This window comes from Diabrotica virgifera, chromosome 5, assembly GCF_917563875.1.
Source record: "Diabrotica virgifera virgifera chromosome 5, PGI_DIABVI_V3a".
NCBI classification, from domain to species: Eukaryota; Metazoa; Arthropoda; class Insecta; order Coleoptera; family Chrysomelidae; genus Diabrotica; species Diabrotica virgifera.
Window position 1 is genome coordinate 137,963,738 of NC_065447.1, and position 18,199 is coordinate 137,981,936.

The 18,199-nt window shown below is 39.0% G+C and overlaps 1 protein-coding gene across 1 annotated transcript; it reads left to right on the top strand.

Annotated features, from left to right (window-relative positions):
* The first annotated feature begins 4,098 nt into the window (after positions 1–4,098).
* Positions 4,099–17,595, top strand: LOC126885483 (uncharacterized). The gene is made up of 3 exons (XM_050652058.1): positions 4,099–4,737; positions 15,398–15,550; positions 17,584–17,595. Exons 1-3 carry the CDS (start codon positions 4,099–4,101, stop codon positions 17,593–17,595), a joined length of 804 nt encoding a protein of 267 aa, XP_050508015.1.
* Positions 17,596–18,199: the final 604 nt, after the last annotated feature.

Consider the following 18,199-nt stretch of genomic DNA (forward strand, 5'->3'; position numbering starts at 1 on the left):
AAGAGCGGAACTACAAGAATCGATGATGAAGATGAAAAGCCAGATGAACGAACTGACCAAAGAGCTGAGAGAAGCCCAGAAAAACCTGATACTAGAACGCCAACAACAGGCAAAGCCCATACCGAAGCTAGAAAACAACCCAGCGACCGATAAGCCACCACCGATTAAAAAACCGAGGGCAAAAGAAGACTTCCCACCACTGTCACGAAGACCAAACACAGATGGTGAGACGCCTGCCTTGGGGCGATCTGGCGATTCAGAGACAGAGGACATGGTAACAAACGAAGAAACCACCGTGCTGCCCGAACAACAGGCAACACCTCACAGACAGCCGCCTGTAATTAAATTACAGAGCGTGAATGAGACAGGGGCTATATTCACCATAGCCCAAAGACTAAAAGTCTATACGACTAACAAAATCTCCAGGAGCGGTAAAGAAACACTCATCCAGGCGAAAAACCTGGAAGATTACAAGAAAATGGTGAGGGTAATAGAAGAATACGCAAAGGCACACAAGGACAAAAGGCTACAATGGGTAGCCTTCCCAGTAGACGAGGATAAGAAACCCAAAGTGGTTTTAAGAGGATTGCCCTCAAATACCACCGAGGAGGAAATCCAAGAAGAGATGGAAGCAAGACACCAAATAGTCTGCCAAGCAGCCAAAAATATGACCACAAGAGTCGGCCCCAAAAGACAGTTACCGATGTTCGTACTGACTCTGAATCGTGAGGACGTAGAAAAGGCCAAGCTGATCACCAATCTGTGTCACATGAAGATAGAGGTAGAAGACCTAAGAAAAGCGACAGAGCCAACGCAGTGCTTCAACTGCCAAGGCTTCCACCATGTGGCATCGTGCCACAAACACCCCAAATGCGTGAAATGCGGAGAAGACCACCACACGAAGACGTGTAAAAGACCCAGAGAAACAAAGGCAACCTGCGCTAACTGCAAAGGAAGTCACCCCGCAAGCTACAGAGGATGCCCGAGAAGTCCAACCTGGAACAGACCACCGCAACAGAGGCCACAACAACAGACCAACAGACGACAACAGGCAAACGGAGTCTCCTATGCCAATGTCACACAGGGCAAAAACCAACAAGCCACCACAGCGATCCTCCCAGACGATGAATACCTGGTCAGACTAGTCACCAACATAGTGACCAAGGTAGTCCAGGAAGCCATCCAAGATACCAGACAGACGATCAGGTAAAAACCACTATACAATTAAAAAAATCATAAAAAAGGCGTAAGCCACCAAAAAAATCACACAAAATAAAAAAATCGACATAAAATTAGAGCGTCAAGCCATTGGACGGAGCCCACTAGGACTCGGTACAATGGCTTGGAGCCCAAGCAAGCAATTTTAGTTCCCGCGGATAAGTAATTATGAGGATAAAAGGCTTAGAGCGCTTAACGCTGACCTAGTTTTGCATTCGATTAGGGTACCACATTGGAATCCTATTACCCAGGGTTCCACTGTGAAGAGCATTTGGCTGATAGTTGTGCCCCTATCGCGCATCAGCGTGCTATAGGGGGGAAAGGGATGGCCTGGGGCATTGGAGCGAGGTGGGGTGATCCCTGTATTTATACTCGGGCCAAAACACCTCGCCCCAATGAATTGTTACACCCGAATGTCTCTTTTTCGAAAGGGTGAACATCTCCCACAGGTCGGGTTGAATCAAATTGCTTGCTTGCTTGGATGTAATTCACACTATGCGTGCCAGGCACCGGCAAGCGACGGGCTTTGCATGCGACGTTCTTTTCGAAACAATCTTTGCCTAGCATGTGCCGTGAAGGTCACGACAGTGTGCCGGCAAGCAATCTGCAATCTTGGTTGTTTAAAATCAGTTTTACAAAGACGATAGAGAAAAGAAGTATTTTGTTTTTGAAGAGGTCCCTCAATATAATTTTTCTTCTTTTGGCATCATAACTCTGAATGAGACTTTGTCTGTCTGACTATGTCCTTCCATTCGGATTTCTCTTTTGTGCTTTTTCTCCATTGTCTTATGTTCATGGTTTTCATGTCGTCTTCCACGTCATCCATCCCTCTCGTTCTGGCCCTTTCTTTTTTTTTCGCCTTCCTATCGGCTTCCATTGTAATATTATCTTTGTTGTTTATTCATTGTCTTTTCTCGTTGTTTCTACTGATTCTCTATGTGCCGTCTTCCTCTTGCACCGGGTCATATACTTTTCTCAGTATTTTTCTCTCGAATGTACTGAGTTGGGCTTCATCCCTTTTCGTCATTCCTCAGGTTTCACAACCATACGGGTCTAATCAATGTTCTGTAGATAGTCATTTTGGTTCTTTTGTCTAATAATTTCGATGTCATCAATCTTTTAATAGCATAGTATAGTATGTACGATTCCCCTCTGGAAATACGTGCATTAATTTAGATCCTTACGGAATTCTGATTGATGTGCCCAGATATGTGAAGGCATCCACACGTTCAAGAGTATAGTTGTCTATTGTGATATCATTTTCATTGTCAGGTGTTCTTTTGATGGTCATGTAATTCGTTTTTGCTTCGTTTATTTAAAGCTCCCTTTTTCGTGCTTCAGGGTCAATGTTTTTGAACGCTTCAGTTAGTCGTGTTAAAGTGTAGAACTACATCGTCTGCATATGCAGTAATTTGTACTGTCTTGGTGTTTCATTGGTTTTTCTGATGAGTGACTCAAGAACTAGGTTGAATATTATGGTTCAATATGCAGTCATAAGTTGTTAAATTCATCCACTGTCATTCGGTTATATTAAAAAGAATTGTATGATCGTCTAAAAGTTCGGAGTGTAAGGTTGCAAATTCTCCTTCTTTTGTGCGTTTCTTTAGCATTTTAAGCACCCAACAACGTCTTTTTCTATTTCTGCAATATTTGTTTCCATTTTCTGTTTCTTCGTCTAATATTAGAGCAATTTTTATTAACGTTCAATTTCAACATTGTTCACTACACAAAGCAACCAACCCGCGGCAAGCCTTTCGCAGTGTGAATTGGTTCCGAAAACCTTGCCCGTGCCTTGCCGTTGCCGGTCCGGTTCCTTGCACGTCTAATGAGAATCCCGATGCGTACCTGTGGACGCTTCCCTTAAGGGAGCTATAATAGCTCTTTAAAGATGGCGTCTTGTAATTAGTTTTTTTTTAAATAGCCACAGAACGCTTCTATTTGAAAAAACGAAAACTGGTACGTTTAGTTATATTCTAGAGATAAATCGATTTCATCAACTGCGAATTTCTAGTACCGGTCATAGGCGTCCGTTATGGGTAGGGCAAGTGTTATTTTATATTTCCATACCTTTTTGTCTTTAACTTTTAAGAATTTTTAACACTGGATTATTAAATTATGATATATTCTAATACTAAAAGATACTCTTGCTTTAAGTCGGTATAATTCACCGTTTTCTAGAAAAATCAATTTGAAAATTGTTTTTTTTTTAATTTGAAAACAAATTTCAAAAAAAAACTGTCTAAAAAAACGAAAACTGGTACGTTTATATATCTTCCACTTCCAGAGATAAATCGATTAGTAACTCTCGGTAGCCGCCGAAGAGACAAGACGCGCAGAGTGCGGACGAGCAGCAGTAGCAGCGCAACAAGTCGAGGAGAGGGAAGTGCTTTAGTGTAACGTACTTCTTAGTACGGCTGTGAATGTAAGCACAGCAACACTAGAGCGCTCGCTCTCGCTAGACGCGAAGACGTGGAAGCAGAGGCAAAAGCCAACCTCTTGGATGTGGTGAAACTCAGGAAGTTTGATTTCATTGAATTTTCTGAGACATTGCAAACAACGGTTGGAAAGCAGAATAAGCAATAGCGGGCTCGACGTGAGCCCGCTACGGGATACTCTCTGTGCCTCCGATAGGAATGGGTACAGTTTAAAACACTGTACCTCGACACTGCAAGGTGTAGTTATTTAGAATACATCTTGCAGCCCCGGCCCCTAAGGTCAGAGAGTTGAGAAAATCAAGAGGATCCCGTACCTAGTTCTGTCTAGGTACGAGAACTACCGCGCTGTTGTGCAGGGAGCCAACCCTGAAGTCGATGTGGTGTCGGGCCAATCGGCTGAAAAAAAGGCTTCTTCTAAAAGTTAGGTTACCGCTCCCAACCAAAGATGACACGAGTCAGATCTCGGTCACCCCCCAAATCCAAGGCGCTTTCCCCGCCAAGATATGCAGACTCTAAAGAGTCCCTCCTATTACAGCACCCTGAAGAGAGCAGCGATGACCACTCGAGCGACCAGGAAGATGGCAAAGACGGTTTTACGATCCAAAATCGTAGAATAAGAAAAAAGAAGAAGAAGTCAAAAGGCAAGGACTCCACGCAGAACGTCGAGACCACCGAGAACGTCACCGAAGCCACCCAGGAAGTCGAGGATTCCCAGAACATCGAGGCCACCCAGGAAGTCGAAGACATGGACGAAGACGTCCCAGGCGCCGAAGGCAGGGGCACTACCAAACGTCAGCGGTTTGAAGAGGATGCCGCCAGCGAAGACGAGCTGACAAAGGCCAACGCAGAAATCAACCGACTCAGAACCCTGATGAAAGAATTTGCAGCAAACGTTGATGCAAACAACAAAAAATACGAAGATGTGATCGCACAACAGAAGGCAGAGATCAAAGAGCTGAATACGGAGATTCGACGAATGAGCGAAAAGATGGATGCCAGATTCGACGAGTTGATAGCTCTCCAGAAACAACTCGCAAAGAAATCGGAGAAGAAAAACCCCGAAAAGACGGACAAAAAGCCACCAGTAGAGCAGCCTGCCACCAAAAAGATGACCACCGAGCAGACTCGACCACCCAGCCAGAAGGCTACCACCTCGACGAAGGAGGCGTCCACCCAACAGAGGAAAAAGAGTAAGGAAGAGTTTCCACCCCTGGTGACACACCTTCCACTAACCGACGAGGAAGACGCCGCATGGACGTCCAACCAAGAAAACGCCATGAAACTAGCTCCCCAGGTACAGCTACCCCTCCCCGAGGAACCAGTGCCATCCACGAGCACAGATAGGGACGCGCTTGCCGCTTCCAGTCAAACTGATACAGTGTCAATGGAAACAAACCAAGACGAAGAAGACGCCGTGTTACCTGAAAACCAGGTAACACCATACAGAAAACCGCCTGTAATTAAGTTACAGAGTGTCAGCGAGACAGGGGCTATTCTTACCATAGCCCAGGGCAAAGGCATCATCACCACAAACAAAATCTCCAGAAGTGGCAGAGAGACGCTCATCCAGGCTAAAAGCCCGGATGACTACAGAAAGATGACAAGGATAGTGGAGGAATATGCAGAAGCATACGCCGCCAAAGAGAAAAAGAGGCTACAATGGATAGCCTTTCCACTCGACGAAGACAGGAAACCAAAATTAGTGTTACGAGGATTGCCCACGAATACCACCGAGAAGGCAATCCAAGAAGACATGGCAAACCAATATGGAATAACCTGCCACACAGCACGTAACATGTCTACGAGAGTAGGGAAAAGGAGGCCACTACCCATGTTTGTCATGACACTGGATCAGGAAGACGTGGAAAAAGCAAAGCGGGTAACGAACCTGTGCCACATGAAAGTTGTGGTAGAGGACCTACGCAAGGCAGCAGGACCGACGCAGTGCTTCAACTGCCAAGGGTACCATCACGCCCAGAACTCGTGTCACAAGGACCCGAGATGTGTGAAGTGCGGCGAAGAACACCACTCAAAGCAGTGCCAGAGAGCCAGAGAAGTCAAGGCAACGTGTGCCAACTGCAATGGGAGCCACCCAGCCAACTACAGAGGATGTCCTAGGTGCCCAACCTGGGGGAGGCCTCCACCATAGAGGTCACAACAGCGACCACCACCAAACCGAAGACAGGAGGCAACCGGGGTATCCTACGCGCAAGCCACGCAGGGAGACCAACCAGCGCAGAACAACACACCGTCCAACCGACCAACCCTCCCAGACGAAGAGTACCTAGTCAGGATGGTCACAAACATCGTGACTAAGGTAGTCCAAGAGGTGATAATCAGCACCAGGCAGGCACAGAACTAATGGCAGAGAGGGGATACTTGAGGATAGGCTCCTGAAACCCGGGCGGCATAACCACAAATCAGAACATACTAGATGAACTCGCCAACAGATACGAGATGGACATCGTAGCAATTCAGGAAACAAAACTGACCAACAACTTCAACCTAAAGTTTCCTGGATACGACGTATATAGGAACGACCTCACTAAAAGATCAGGAGGAACGGCCATCCTAGTAAAGAAGGGTATTAGACACACCAGTTACACTACTCCACCACTGGTCAACATGGAAGCCACAACAATAGAAGTTAACATGAGGCAAGGCGCAATAAGGATCACATCAGCCTACGTAAGACCACAAGACCCTTTAATGGACGATGACCTAGATGCGTTCCTAAACATCGCCGAACCATCCATCATAATAGGAGACCTGAATGCAAGATCCCCCAACTGGAACGACAGAGCTACGAACAGAAACGGACGACTACTAAACAGATACATAGAAAACAACGAAGACACAATGGCAATGGGCCCAGAAGAACCTACCCACTACCCAGGAAACGCACTTCCGACACACATCGACTTAGTTGTAGCCAAAAACCTAGGACTGCAATCAGAATTAATCACGCTGGACGAAGGATCAACTGACCACCACCCCATCCTACTAGAAATCGGAACATGGGAAGAGACAAACCCGCCAAAAAGAACAAAAAAGAAAATAAAGTGGACTAACTACAAAAGGTTAGTAAGTGAAGGAATAAACATAGTGCCAGTAATAAACAATCCAGAAGAAATAGAAGGAAAAGTCCTAGAGTTCGAAAATATCATCCAAGAGGCAATTAGAAACAGCACAACAGAGGAAGATGTCGAGATATTCATGGGAAGGTTCAAAGACATACCACAAGAAACACAAGAGTTGATAAGGGAAAAAAATAGAGCAAAGAAAACAGCAAGAAGAACAAGAAACAGAGTAGATAAATCCTGGGCAAATATTTTAAATAGGGAGGTCCAAACGGCCCTAAAACTCCACCGTAGCGAAAAATGGGACAACTTCGTACAAGAGATGGAAGAACAAGACTCAAACATGAGAAATGTCTGGAAGCTCCAGAAAATGCTGAGAAGCGACAGGAAACCCATCCCCCCACTACATGGAAGATACGGCATGGTATACACCATAGAAGACAAAGCAGAGGCGATGAGGACTACACTCGAAGATGAATGCAGACTGAACTTCCACCAAGACGAAGACGACGACTTCCTGGAAGAAGTCGAAGAACAAGAAGAAGGACCAGAAGACCCAGAGGACTTCATCCCCCCAACATCACCGGAAGAAATCAATGAACATATCAAAAATAGTTCACCGAGAAAAGCGCCTGGCCTCGACGAAATAACCAACAGAGCCCTAAAATATTTGCCCAGAAAAGCTATAGTGTATTTCACAAATATCATAAACGCAATATTAAGATTCAAGACATTCCCAAACAGATGGAAAGAGGCCCGTGTCATCATGATTCCAAAACCTGGCAAGAATCACACATTCCCACAGAACTACAGGCCAATCAGCTTACTTCCAGCGATCAGCAAGATAGTGGAAAGAATCATCCTCAGCAGACTGCAAGCGGAAACAACCCGACTAAATATCATCCCAGAGGCTCAATTCGGATTTAGAGCAGAGCACTCCAGCGAACTACAAGTCCTCAGGCTAACCGAGTACATAGCAGCCGGTTTCAATGATAAGCAGTACACTGGAGCAGCGTTCCTGGATGTAAGCAAGGCATTCGACAGAGTCTGGCACAAGGGGCTCCTATTCAAAATGCGGGATTACGGGTACAGCGGAGCGATGACGAGGCTAATCTCGTCGTACTTGGGCGGCCGGAGGTTCAGGATTCGGATAGGACAAGTCCTGTCCGAACTCGGAATTCCGGAGGCTGGAGTACCACAGGGAGCGGTCCTGTCACCCCTGCTGTACACGATATACACCGCAGATGTACCTAGAACACCAGGTACCCTCATCAGCCTCTACGCCGACGATACAGCAATAGCGGCCAAGCATAGAAACGCAGATATAGCAGTGACCAACCTACAAACTGCACTAGAAGAAATTGAAGCATGGTGTATCAAATGGAAGATAGCCATAAATTCAGAGAAAACACAAGCGGTTCTATACAAGAAAGGGAGACAGCAGCCAGAGGAACAATTGAGGGTGCAGAACAGGCCCATCGAGTGGAAAAACGAAGCCAAATACCTAGGAGTCATTATGGATAAAGGATTAACCTTCCAAAAACACGTAGAAGCCACAGTCCAGAAGGCCAACATAGCAAGAGCGAATCTAAGAGGACTCACAGGCAGAAAAAATAAACTAACACTCAAAACAAGGTTAAGATTGATAAATAGTATAATCCTACCGGTATTAACTTATGCGTCTCTCGCATGGGGACACGTATGTAATACACACAAGAAGAAGATCCAAGCAGTCCATAACAACAGCTTGAGGGAGGCCGTCAGAGTCCCAAGATATGTAGCTGAAAGATTCCTGTTCAGAGAACTCCAACAGGTGAGAGTCACAGAAACCATGACAGACAAGGCAAGGGTCAAATTCGCAGAGTTAGAACATCACCCAAATTACATACTGCGAGAGACGCTAAGATACGACGAGTTCCACCGATGGAAGCACAGACGCCCGAAACAACAAATTATAGGATAACCTAAAAGTGATAAGTGATAGTAGTGTGTTCGTAGCTCGAAACAAGTGCCGAAGATAGCGTTACCCACGAAGTCCAAGTACCACGACCACCTCCAAGGTAAGCAAATATTAGAAAATTAGAAGGGCCTTAAGCCCCCAAAAAAATTTATATAAAATAAAAAATGGCGAAAGCCCCCAAAAAAATTAAAAAAAAAACCAAAAACACATAAAAATTAGAGCATCGAGTCATCGGGCGGGGCCCAGCAGGGCCCAACAGGGCTCAGTGGGGCTCGGCACGATGACTCGGGGCCCAAGCAAGCAATTTTTAGTACCGCGGATAAGTTATTAAGAAGATAAAGGCATAGAGCGCATCACGCTGGGCCTAGTTTTTTGCATTCGATTAGGGTACCACAGTGGAATCTTATTACCCAGGGTTCCATTGTGAAGAGCATTTGGCTACGATAGTTGTGCCTCCATCGCGCATCAGCGTGCTATGGGGGGGAAAGGGATGGCCTGGGGCATTGGAGCGAGGTGGGGTGATCCCTGTATAACTCGGGTCAAAACACCTCGCCCCAATGACTTGTTACACCCGAATGTACTCCTTCGAGAGGGTGAACAAATCCCACAGGTCGGGTTAAATCAAATTGCTTGCTTGCTTGATAAATCGATTTTATCAATTGCGAATTTCTAGTACCGGTCATAGGCGTCAGTTTTGGGTAGGTCATGCAACGGTTATTTTATCGCTTTCGTCTTTAATTTTTAACCATCTTTGACACTGGATTATTAAATTATGATGTATTCCAGTACTAAAAGTTACTATTGCTTAAAGTTTAAAGTCAATAAAATACACCGTTTTACTTTGAAATTTTTTTTCAAATTGAAAAACGAAACATTTTTAAATTTATTTTTCTAGAAAACGGTGCATCCTACCGACTTAAAGCAAGAAACCTCAGAATTTAATAATCCAGCCTCAAAAATACTTAAAAGTTAAAGACAAAAAAGTTATGCGACAATTTTATACTTATGAACGAAGAATAATAATTTTTTATGTAGTTACGTGGCTAAAGGTTCTGAACCAAGGCCAGAATAAAATATAAAAAAAAGTAACCATTGCCCTTCCCAAAAAGGACGTCTATGACTGGTATTAAAAATTCCCATGATAGAGTCGATTTATCTCTGGAAGATAAATAGGTGTACCAGTTTTCGTTTTTCTAAAGAGAAGCGTTCTGGAGCTATTTAAAAAAAACTAATTACAAGACGCTAGCTCAAAAGGGCTCTAGCTCCCTTAGGAAACATTTTCGGACTAGATTCATTGGGTTAAATTATCTGAGGTATCTCCGGTCTTCGTTTGTCGGGAGAATTTAAGGACAACCTGTATATTCAGTAAAATACATTGTCTCCATTGTTACTGTTGGTCCTTTTAGTGGAGTCACTGAAGGTGGATATGAGCTATTACCTCCGATTTCGTTGAACCTTCATCGATTTGCATGAAAATTGGTGAGTGGTTAGAGGATATCTCAAGGAACAAAGGTGACATGGTGCCAACTTGCGCTTTTACCCAGGGGGTGGATGCCACCCCTTCTCGTGGGTGAAAATTATTTTATTAAAAATAACCCCATAATTCGATAGAGGGGCAAATTTCAAGCAATATTTGTTATATAAAGTTACTAAAATAAATCAAAACTTTTTGAGATATTGAAGATCAAAGATTTTAATTTTTCTTGAGAAAAATGCATGTTTTTAACAAATTTTTCATCAATAACTCAAAAAGTGTAAGTTTCTACAAAAAAGTTATTATTATCAAAATTGAAGCTAATAAAAAACTAAATAAACCCCTTACTACAAAAACCTTTTAATGTTAACTAAAAGTGAGTTATATGTAGGTAATTGAATGTATATGTTTTTCGGCGAGTAAAAAACCCGTAAGTATTCAAGCTGAAATAACGGGAAATTTATGCATTTTGTAACATAAACTTATAAAACATTTGTCAAAGTACTTAAAAATATCTATTAAATGAGCCCCCGAACATGTTGATAGCGTTAAAATTTATGCTCCAAAATTTTTTCAAAATTTATCTTTTAAAAATTTTTTCCAAAAAATGTTATTGTTTTTTTTTTAATAACTCCGTTCGTGTTTATGATATCAGGTTCATCTAAAAACTGTTTGAAATTTATTTTCATGTGCTATTTAAACACGTTAAAGCTAATCTTCTAAACCCCTTACTTTTTTAAAAAATATAAGGTTAAATGACCCCGGTTGCATGGTTCCCACAGCAAAATTTAAGATTCAAACGTTTCTACTCGGTTATGTTTTACCCTATAGAAATAGGAAAACAGGAAAATATTTGGCACAGAAAAAACTAAAATTTGGTTATATATAATTTTTTACGTATATTGAGTATTTTTGGAGTTATTATCAAAAGAATATGAGAATTACAATAATTTTAAAAATTATGATTTTTTTAAATTATATCTTTTTTTCAAAAATATGCATTATAAACCAGTCAAAATTATCGAACACATTACTTATGCTAATATAAAGAAGTTCTTGTAAGGATTACTATAAATTTTAATTTTTGTGGGAATGGCGTATGTTTTATTTTTCACTTTTTCCTAAAAAATTCGAAACGGTTCTTTTATTTTCATTATAACTTGCTTAATTTTGACGCTTTTACCTTGTTCTGAAGCTTATTTGATAGGTATTCTGAAACTTTGGCAAGTGTCTAGCAGGAATATTTTATACATTGCATCGTTTTCCCGTTATTTAAGCTTGAATACTTAGATTTGAGTACTCGTCGAAAAAAATACACATTCAATTGCCAATAACTCACTTTGAACTAACATTAGTGTTGTTCTTTATATGAGTATTGTATTAAATTTTTTATTATCTTCAATTTAAGTAATAATAACTTTTTTGTAAAAGCTTATAGTTTTTGATTTATACGTGAAAAACCGATTTAAAACATGCATTTTTTACGAAAAAATAAAAATCTTTGGTCTTTATTAACTCAAAAAGTGTTGATTTATTTTAATAACTTTATATAACAAATTTTGCATATAATTTGTCCCTCTATCGACTTATGGTATTATTTTTAATAAAATAATTTTCACCCCCGAGAAGGAGTGGCATCCACCCCCAGAGTAAAAGCGCAAGTTGGCATCATGTCACCTTTGTTCCTTGAGGTATCCTCTAATTACTCATCAATTTTCATGAAAATCGATGGAGGTTCAACGAAATCGGAGGTGAAAACCTTCAGTGACTGCACTATTTACTTTATTTATTTATTCATTTTACCTTGTCTTCATGTCTTCAACTATTATGTTCCCAATGATCAAACTTACCATTCAATAGCTACAAACGAATAAAAATAATTCTGCATTTTCTGTTTTTGTGTAAATGTAGTACCAAGCGCGGCTCCTCCTTAGGGTCAATTGGTCAATGACCCCCCTAAAATAATCTCATAAAAATACCAATTTTATTAAAAATATCTTTTATCTAAAACTTCACTCTGAAATATAAAATTCTCTCTCAGCAGTCTGCATTGGCAAAACAAATATAATAGATATAATAACGTCGCGCCTCGCGCTATACACAAGCCCGTGGCTGGGCCGTATTTTAAATTGTCTATATACAGTTCTTATGGCTTATGGACAAATGCATGTAAAATAGAAAAGAGACGGCAGATAGCAATTTCGTGGGCGAGAGTGGGAGTGACCTTTCCGTCGTATACCTCTAGTAGAGTCGACGGCCTCACGTTTAGTTAGTTACCGTCTGCTGACCGCACTTCACGGCAGGTCTATATCGATCGCGGCGTATTTGCGTAATTTATTTTGTTTTGTTGGATTTTTTTGTGATTGTAACAAAAACAAGATGAGTGTTGTTGACGAAATAATTGCCTTAAAATCTGCTGGAACACTAAATTATGAACGGCGGCTTGAGAAAAAAGAAAGTGGTCGACCAAAACCAAACATGAATTTAAAACAAACAACAAAGGATAGGGGTAAGGACATTCAAAGATATTTTAAAGAATCAATGTACAATTTGTGTGATTGGATTTGTGGCTGCAGTGTGAGAAATGCATTTTTTTGCTATCCGTGTTTACTGTTTTCGAATGACGCTGTATGGGCGAAAAATGGAGTAACTGACATTAAGCATTTAAAAGTGAAAATTACAAAACATGCCTCTTCAACTACTCATATAAATTCATCAATGAGTTACGCAAGTTTAGGACGTGTTAACATAAGACAGCAACTTGATAGTGTATATCGTAAATCTGTGCATGACTTTAATGAATTGGTATCTAAAAATAGGTATATTTTAAACAAACTAATCGACTGTGTAAAATTTTGTGGAGTTTTCGAAATTGCATTGCGCGGTCATGACGAAAGTGACAGCTCCAATAATCGTGGAATTTTTCTGGGCCTTATCGATTTTGTTTCTGAACTGGATTTAATGTTTAAAGAACACATTGAAAAAAGTACAGTATTTAAAGGAACATCGAAAACAATTCAGAACGATATTTTAGAATCAATGTTAGCCATTGTGCATACTCATATCATGAAGGAGATTGGCCAGACAAATTTTGTGGCCATTCAAGTAGATGAGACCACAGACAGCTCCAATAAAACGCAGATGATTATCATATTGCGATATGTATTAACTGGTATTGTACATGAAAGATTTTGGAAATTTGTTAACCCCCTAGGTACTACAGCACAACATTTAACTAATGTAATATTGGAAGAACTTCAATTATTAAAAATTAATGAAGCACCTGAAAAATTGATTGCCCAAAGTTACGATGGTGCATCAGTCATGAGCGGTAAACTGGGAGGAGTACAAACAAAAATTAAAGAAATATACCCAAATGCACACTTCATTCACTGCTATGCCCATCAATTTAATCTTATCCTCCAAAAAGCGGCGAGTCAACACAAACCGATAAAAATATTTTTTGCAAATTTACACGGATTTTCGTCCTTTTTCGGCCGATCTCCAAAACGTACGATGGTTCTGGATAGAGTGGTTAAAGTAAGGCTACCTAAAGCTGCGCCTACTCGATGGGCTTTCAATACAAAATGTGTTGAAATTGTATACACTTATAAAGATGATTTAAAATCTTGCTTAGAGGAAATTATTGATGAGGAGCAAGATGGTAACAATATAAATCAAGCAACTGGTTTAAAAAGACATTTGGAAGATGAGCATTTTTTATTTTGGTTAAATTTTTTCCATAAAATAATGCCCCATGTTGATATATTGTTTAAACAATTGCAAATGCGAGACATTGATGTTATATCTGTCAAAAATTGTATCCTGTCTTTTAACAACAATATCCAAATAATTAGAAATACTATTTTGGAATCAGAAGTACCAAGCACATCAACAGCAAAAAAAAGAAAAACTACTGCAGAGGATCCAAAGCGACGAACTGCACTTGAAATTTGTGATATTATTATATCTGAAATAAATCACAGGTTTAGTTTCAATGATCATCTCATGATTTCACAGTTATTCTACATAGAGAAATTTGAAGCATACACTACCAACTTTCCGCAAAATATTTTAAAAATGGTGACGGCTAATTATCCCACAGTGAATATTTCCAAACTAAAATCGGAACTTGAAGTCTTATATTGTCGTGAGGATTTTCGCAATAGTGCTGGTGCAGTAGCCATACTTCAGCTTTTTATTAACATGAATTTGTCTGAAACATTTTCTGAAGCAGTGAAGTTATTAAATATTTTGTGCACACTCCCTATGACAACCGTGGAAAGTGAGAGATGTTTTTCTACTTTAAAAAGAGTAAAAACATTCCTGCGTAATACGATGGGACAACCTAGACTTAGTGCCTTGTCTATGCTGAGCATCGAGAAAACGCTTGTCAAGAGCATTCCAAATTTCAATGAGAAGGTCATAGACTATTTTGCAGAACTAAAGGATAGAAGAATTGACTTAAAATATAAAAATATTTAAAGTAAGTTTCGTTTTAATAAATTTACAATTTATTATACTATAAATATTCCTATCTATATATCAGTCAATAACCTGTTCATACCATTTTTCCTATATTTTTTAAAAGATTTACTCTAAAAAAAGACAAATTTAATTTTCGGAAAACTAGGGTAAATAGTATTGAGTTTTATCTAAGTCTGTATTTTTTATCTAAAATATAAATGCTAAAAGATCTTTTAAATACTTTAAAAAATCAACAGTTTGAAGTTTTCAAACCAAAATGACCCCCCTGAAGATTGACCCACGAGCCGCCGCTGTGTAGTACACCGGTTTCTTATAGATTCTATGCAATTTTTATTTTTTTCTGTTATAAACTTACGTGCATAGAAATCGGCCCACCTAAAAATTTGTTCATTTTTGAAGTCTCGTATTTCCTAAACCTGTTGGCCGATTTAAGTGATTTTTTTAATGTGTTATATCCTTATTCTTCAACAATATCGCTGTAATAATATTACATTGGAACCTCGATTATCCGTCTCTCCATTAACCGTCACCTCTGTTAACCGTCAGGGTCCGTACGTTAGTTGTACCTATTGACTACATAAGCAAAAATTGGGTCATCAATTCATTTTGTTTGAGCATTGCGATAAGCCAAACGAAATTCGCTGAAATGTACAGTGCGCTAACAAATGAAGTTATGGCTGAATCAACTGTTTTGTTTTCGTTGACTAAAGATGGCATAAACGAATCGTTAATTTGTGATAAGGACGCAAACGGCTATCAATTGCTGACAGATGATGAAATCATAGAAATAGCAAAAAAAGCGGACGAAACAGATTCAGAAGCTGACACAGACTCAGAATTTGATGGTGGCGATGTCGATGATGTTATGAAACTGAATGAACTGACAAAGATTTGTGTAAAGAAGCTAGAGAAGCTGCATCGCACATGCAACAATTCATCGAGTGGTATTCTTGACAAGAAGAAGCCAATAAAGTAGATTGCATGATCTTACGCGGATTAAGAAAAATATGAAGCATCAATAAAACAAAGATTTCAGAATATTTTAAACCAAATTGATTCGTTTGTATGAACAAAAATTTCTCTTATCTTGTAAAACAAAACATAATGTATGTAAAAAAATTTGAGAGTTGTACTATCAATTTTCAATTTTTTTAATGTTCTGTTAACCGTCTTTTCGATTATTCGTCATACCCTTGGTCCGGTGCCCTGACGGATAATCGAGGTTCCACTGTATTGTTAAACAGGTAATTGTTATTTTAAAATGGGTGTAACAATGATAGTGTGTTTTTTCCTCAAAGTTCGGAACACCCTGTGGAATATTCTAGCGTATATAAAATATTGAAATTAAAACTCAACTGTAGCCTTAGGCTTTCTTAACATTCTGCTTTTTGATTCATTCGCTTATGTTGGATAATAAAAAAGTTAGTTAGTTTAACAACTAGCAACGTTCTTCATCAATACAGGGTGTTTCTAAATAAGTGCGACAAACTTTAAGGGGTAATTCTGCATGAAAAAATAATGACCGTTAGGTTTATAATCATATGTTCGCAAATGCTTCGTTTCAAAAATACGGGATGTTGAATTTGTTCGTACAATTTGACGATTTATTTATTGCTCTAAAACCGCATGAGATATACAAATGAAATTAGGTAGGTTTTAAGAGGTAATTATTGCGCATTTTTTGGCATACAGTTAAGAATTTTATATTCACCATTGGCGTGCATACGGGTTATATTACCCGTATTTTATATTAAATTCTTAATTTTATGTCAAATATGCGCAATAACTACGTCTTAAAACTCACCAAATTTCATTTGCATATCTCAACCGGTTTTAGAGCAGTAAATAAATCGTCTGTTTGTAAAAAAAATTCAACATCCCGCATCTCGAAAACAAAGCATTTGCGGACATATGTTTATAAATGAAACAGTCATTATTTTTCATGCAGAATTTCCCCTAAAAGTTTGTCGCACTTATTTAGAAACACCCTGTATTGATGAAGAACGTTGCTAGTTGTTAAAATACCTAACTTTTTTATTATCCAACATAAGCGAATGAATCATAAAGCAAAATGTTAAGAAAGCCTAAGGCTACAGTTAAGTTTTAATTTCAATATTTTAAATACGCTAGAATATTCCACAGGGTGTTCCGAACTTTGAGGAAAAAACACACTATCATTGTTACACCCGGTATAAAATAACACTTACCTGTTTAGCAATAATATTATAACAGCGATATTGTTGAAGAATAAGGCTATAACATATTAAAAAAATCACTTAAATCGGCCAACAGGTTTAGGAAATACGAGACTTCAAAAATGACCAAATTTTTAGGTGGGCCGATTTCTATGCACGTAAGTTTATATTCAGCAAGATAAGTGTACTTATCTTGCTGAATACTTTTTAAAAATTTATATCTCATAATAATACAAAAATTGGAAGCTTCTAAGCCTAAGCTGAATATGGATTACTACCAGCAACCCCTTGGACCAATAAGTAACAGCAGGTCCTATCCATTTTTAGAACAAATACTACAAAAAAAAAACAGGAGACTAATTATGATATTCGAGAATTTGGTATTTACGAGAAAATACTTTTAAATTTATCTAGGAGCATCTACATCTACAAGCATAATATAAAATAACGTCAATACCTACTCCAAAACGAGTCTGATATGCAGCAGAAAATCTATACTTCAGAGCAATAAGCACAAAAGTTCGTGTTCGGGACTTTGAATAGTCCAAGGTATCTGACAACTTTGTAAGTAATGTTATTAAGCCTCTAGGAAGAAACCTGTTTCTTGCCAAGAGGTCGCGGTCGGTGCCGTTTTTAATTATTGTTAACAATTAAATGCAAAAACACGATTTTTGCTCCCCATTAAAAGTTAAATGCTTTAGTTGATATAAAATTGCAAAATTTTATTCATTAGAATATTGAATAAGCTTCAAAGTGGCAATTTTTTACAGGTAAAAAGTCAATTTGTTGCTTCTCAAACTGCAAAATAGGGTAAAATCGTTATTTGCTAATAACTATTATTAAAATTAACCTGTAACTTTGGTAATTTGGGTATTGGGGTCATAGACACATATTGGGGTACTTAACAAACCCTCAAAATTTTAGAACAGTTCACCAATTAGTTTAAAAGTTCTTCTATTTGTTCATCTGAGACCTTTTTTGCAATAACATTAGGATTAGCCAGCCAGAAAATAATGACGGTACGGTAATTATTCGCACATCAAATAATTCAAATAGTTAAAACATCAATAGGTAGGTTAAAAATGTATCAAAAAGGTTAAAAAAATCATTTTTATAACCAAAAATGTTTTGCAAAATTACTGTTATTTTTAACGTATAAACAATAATTAGAATATGTAACTTGAAAAGATAATTTTACACTAATTTAAACACTCTCTTCTTCTTTCTCATAATCCTTAATGCCCTTCAGGGCGTCGGATCTAATTTAAACACAAAACAAAGTTATTCTAGAACGATTAGGTAAAAAAAGTAGGGATAAGCAAGCTTAGACAGCATTGTTTGTAATTGCT

Bases quoted from the DNA above. Each gene is read 5' to 3' on its own strand.
- LOC126885483 (XM_050652058.1), top strand. From the start codon at position 4,099: ATGACACGAGTCAGATCTCGGTCACCCCCCAAATCCAAGGCGCTTTCC. The intron at 4,738-15,397 runs GTAGAGCAGCCT...ATTTGTGATAAG, and splicing joins AGACGGACAAAAAGCCACCA to GACGCAAACGGCTATCAATT.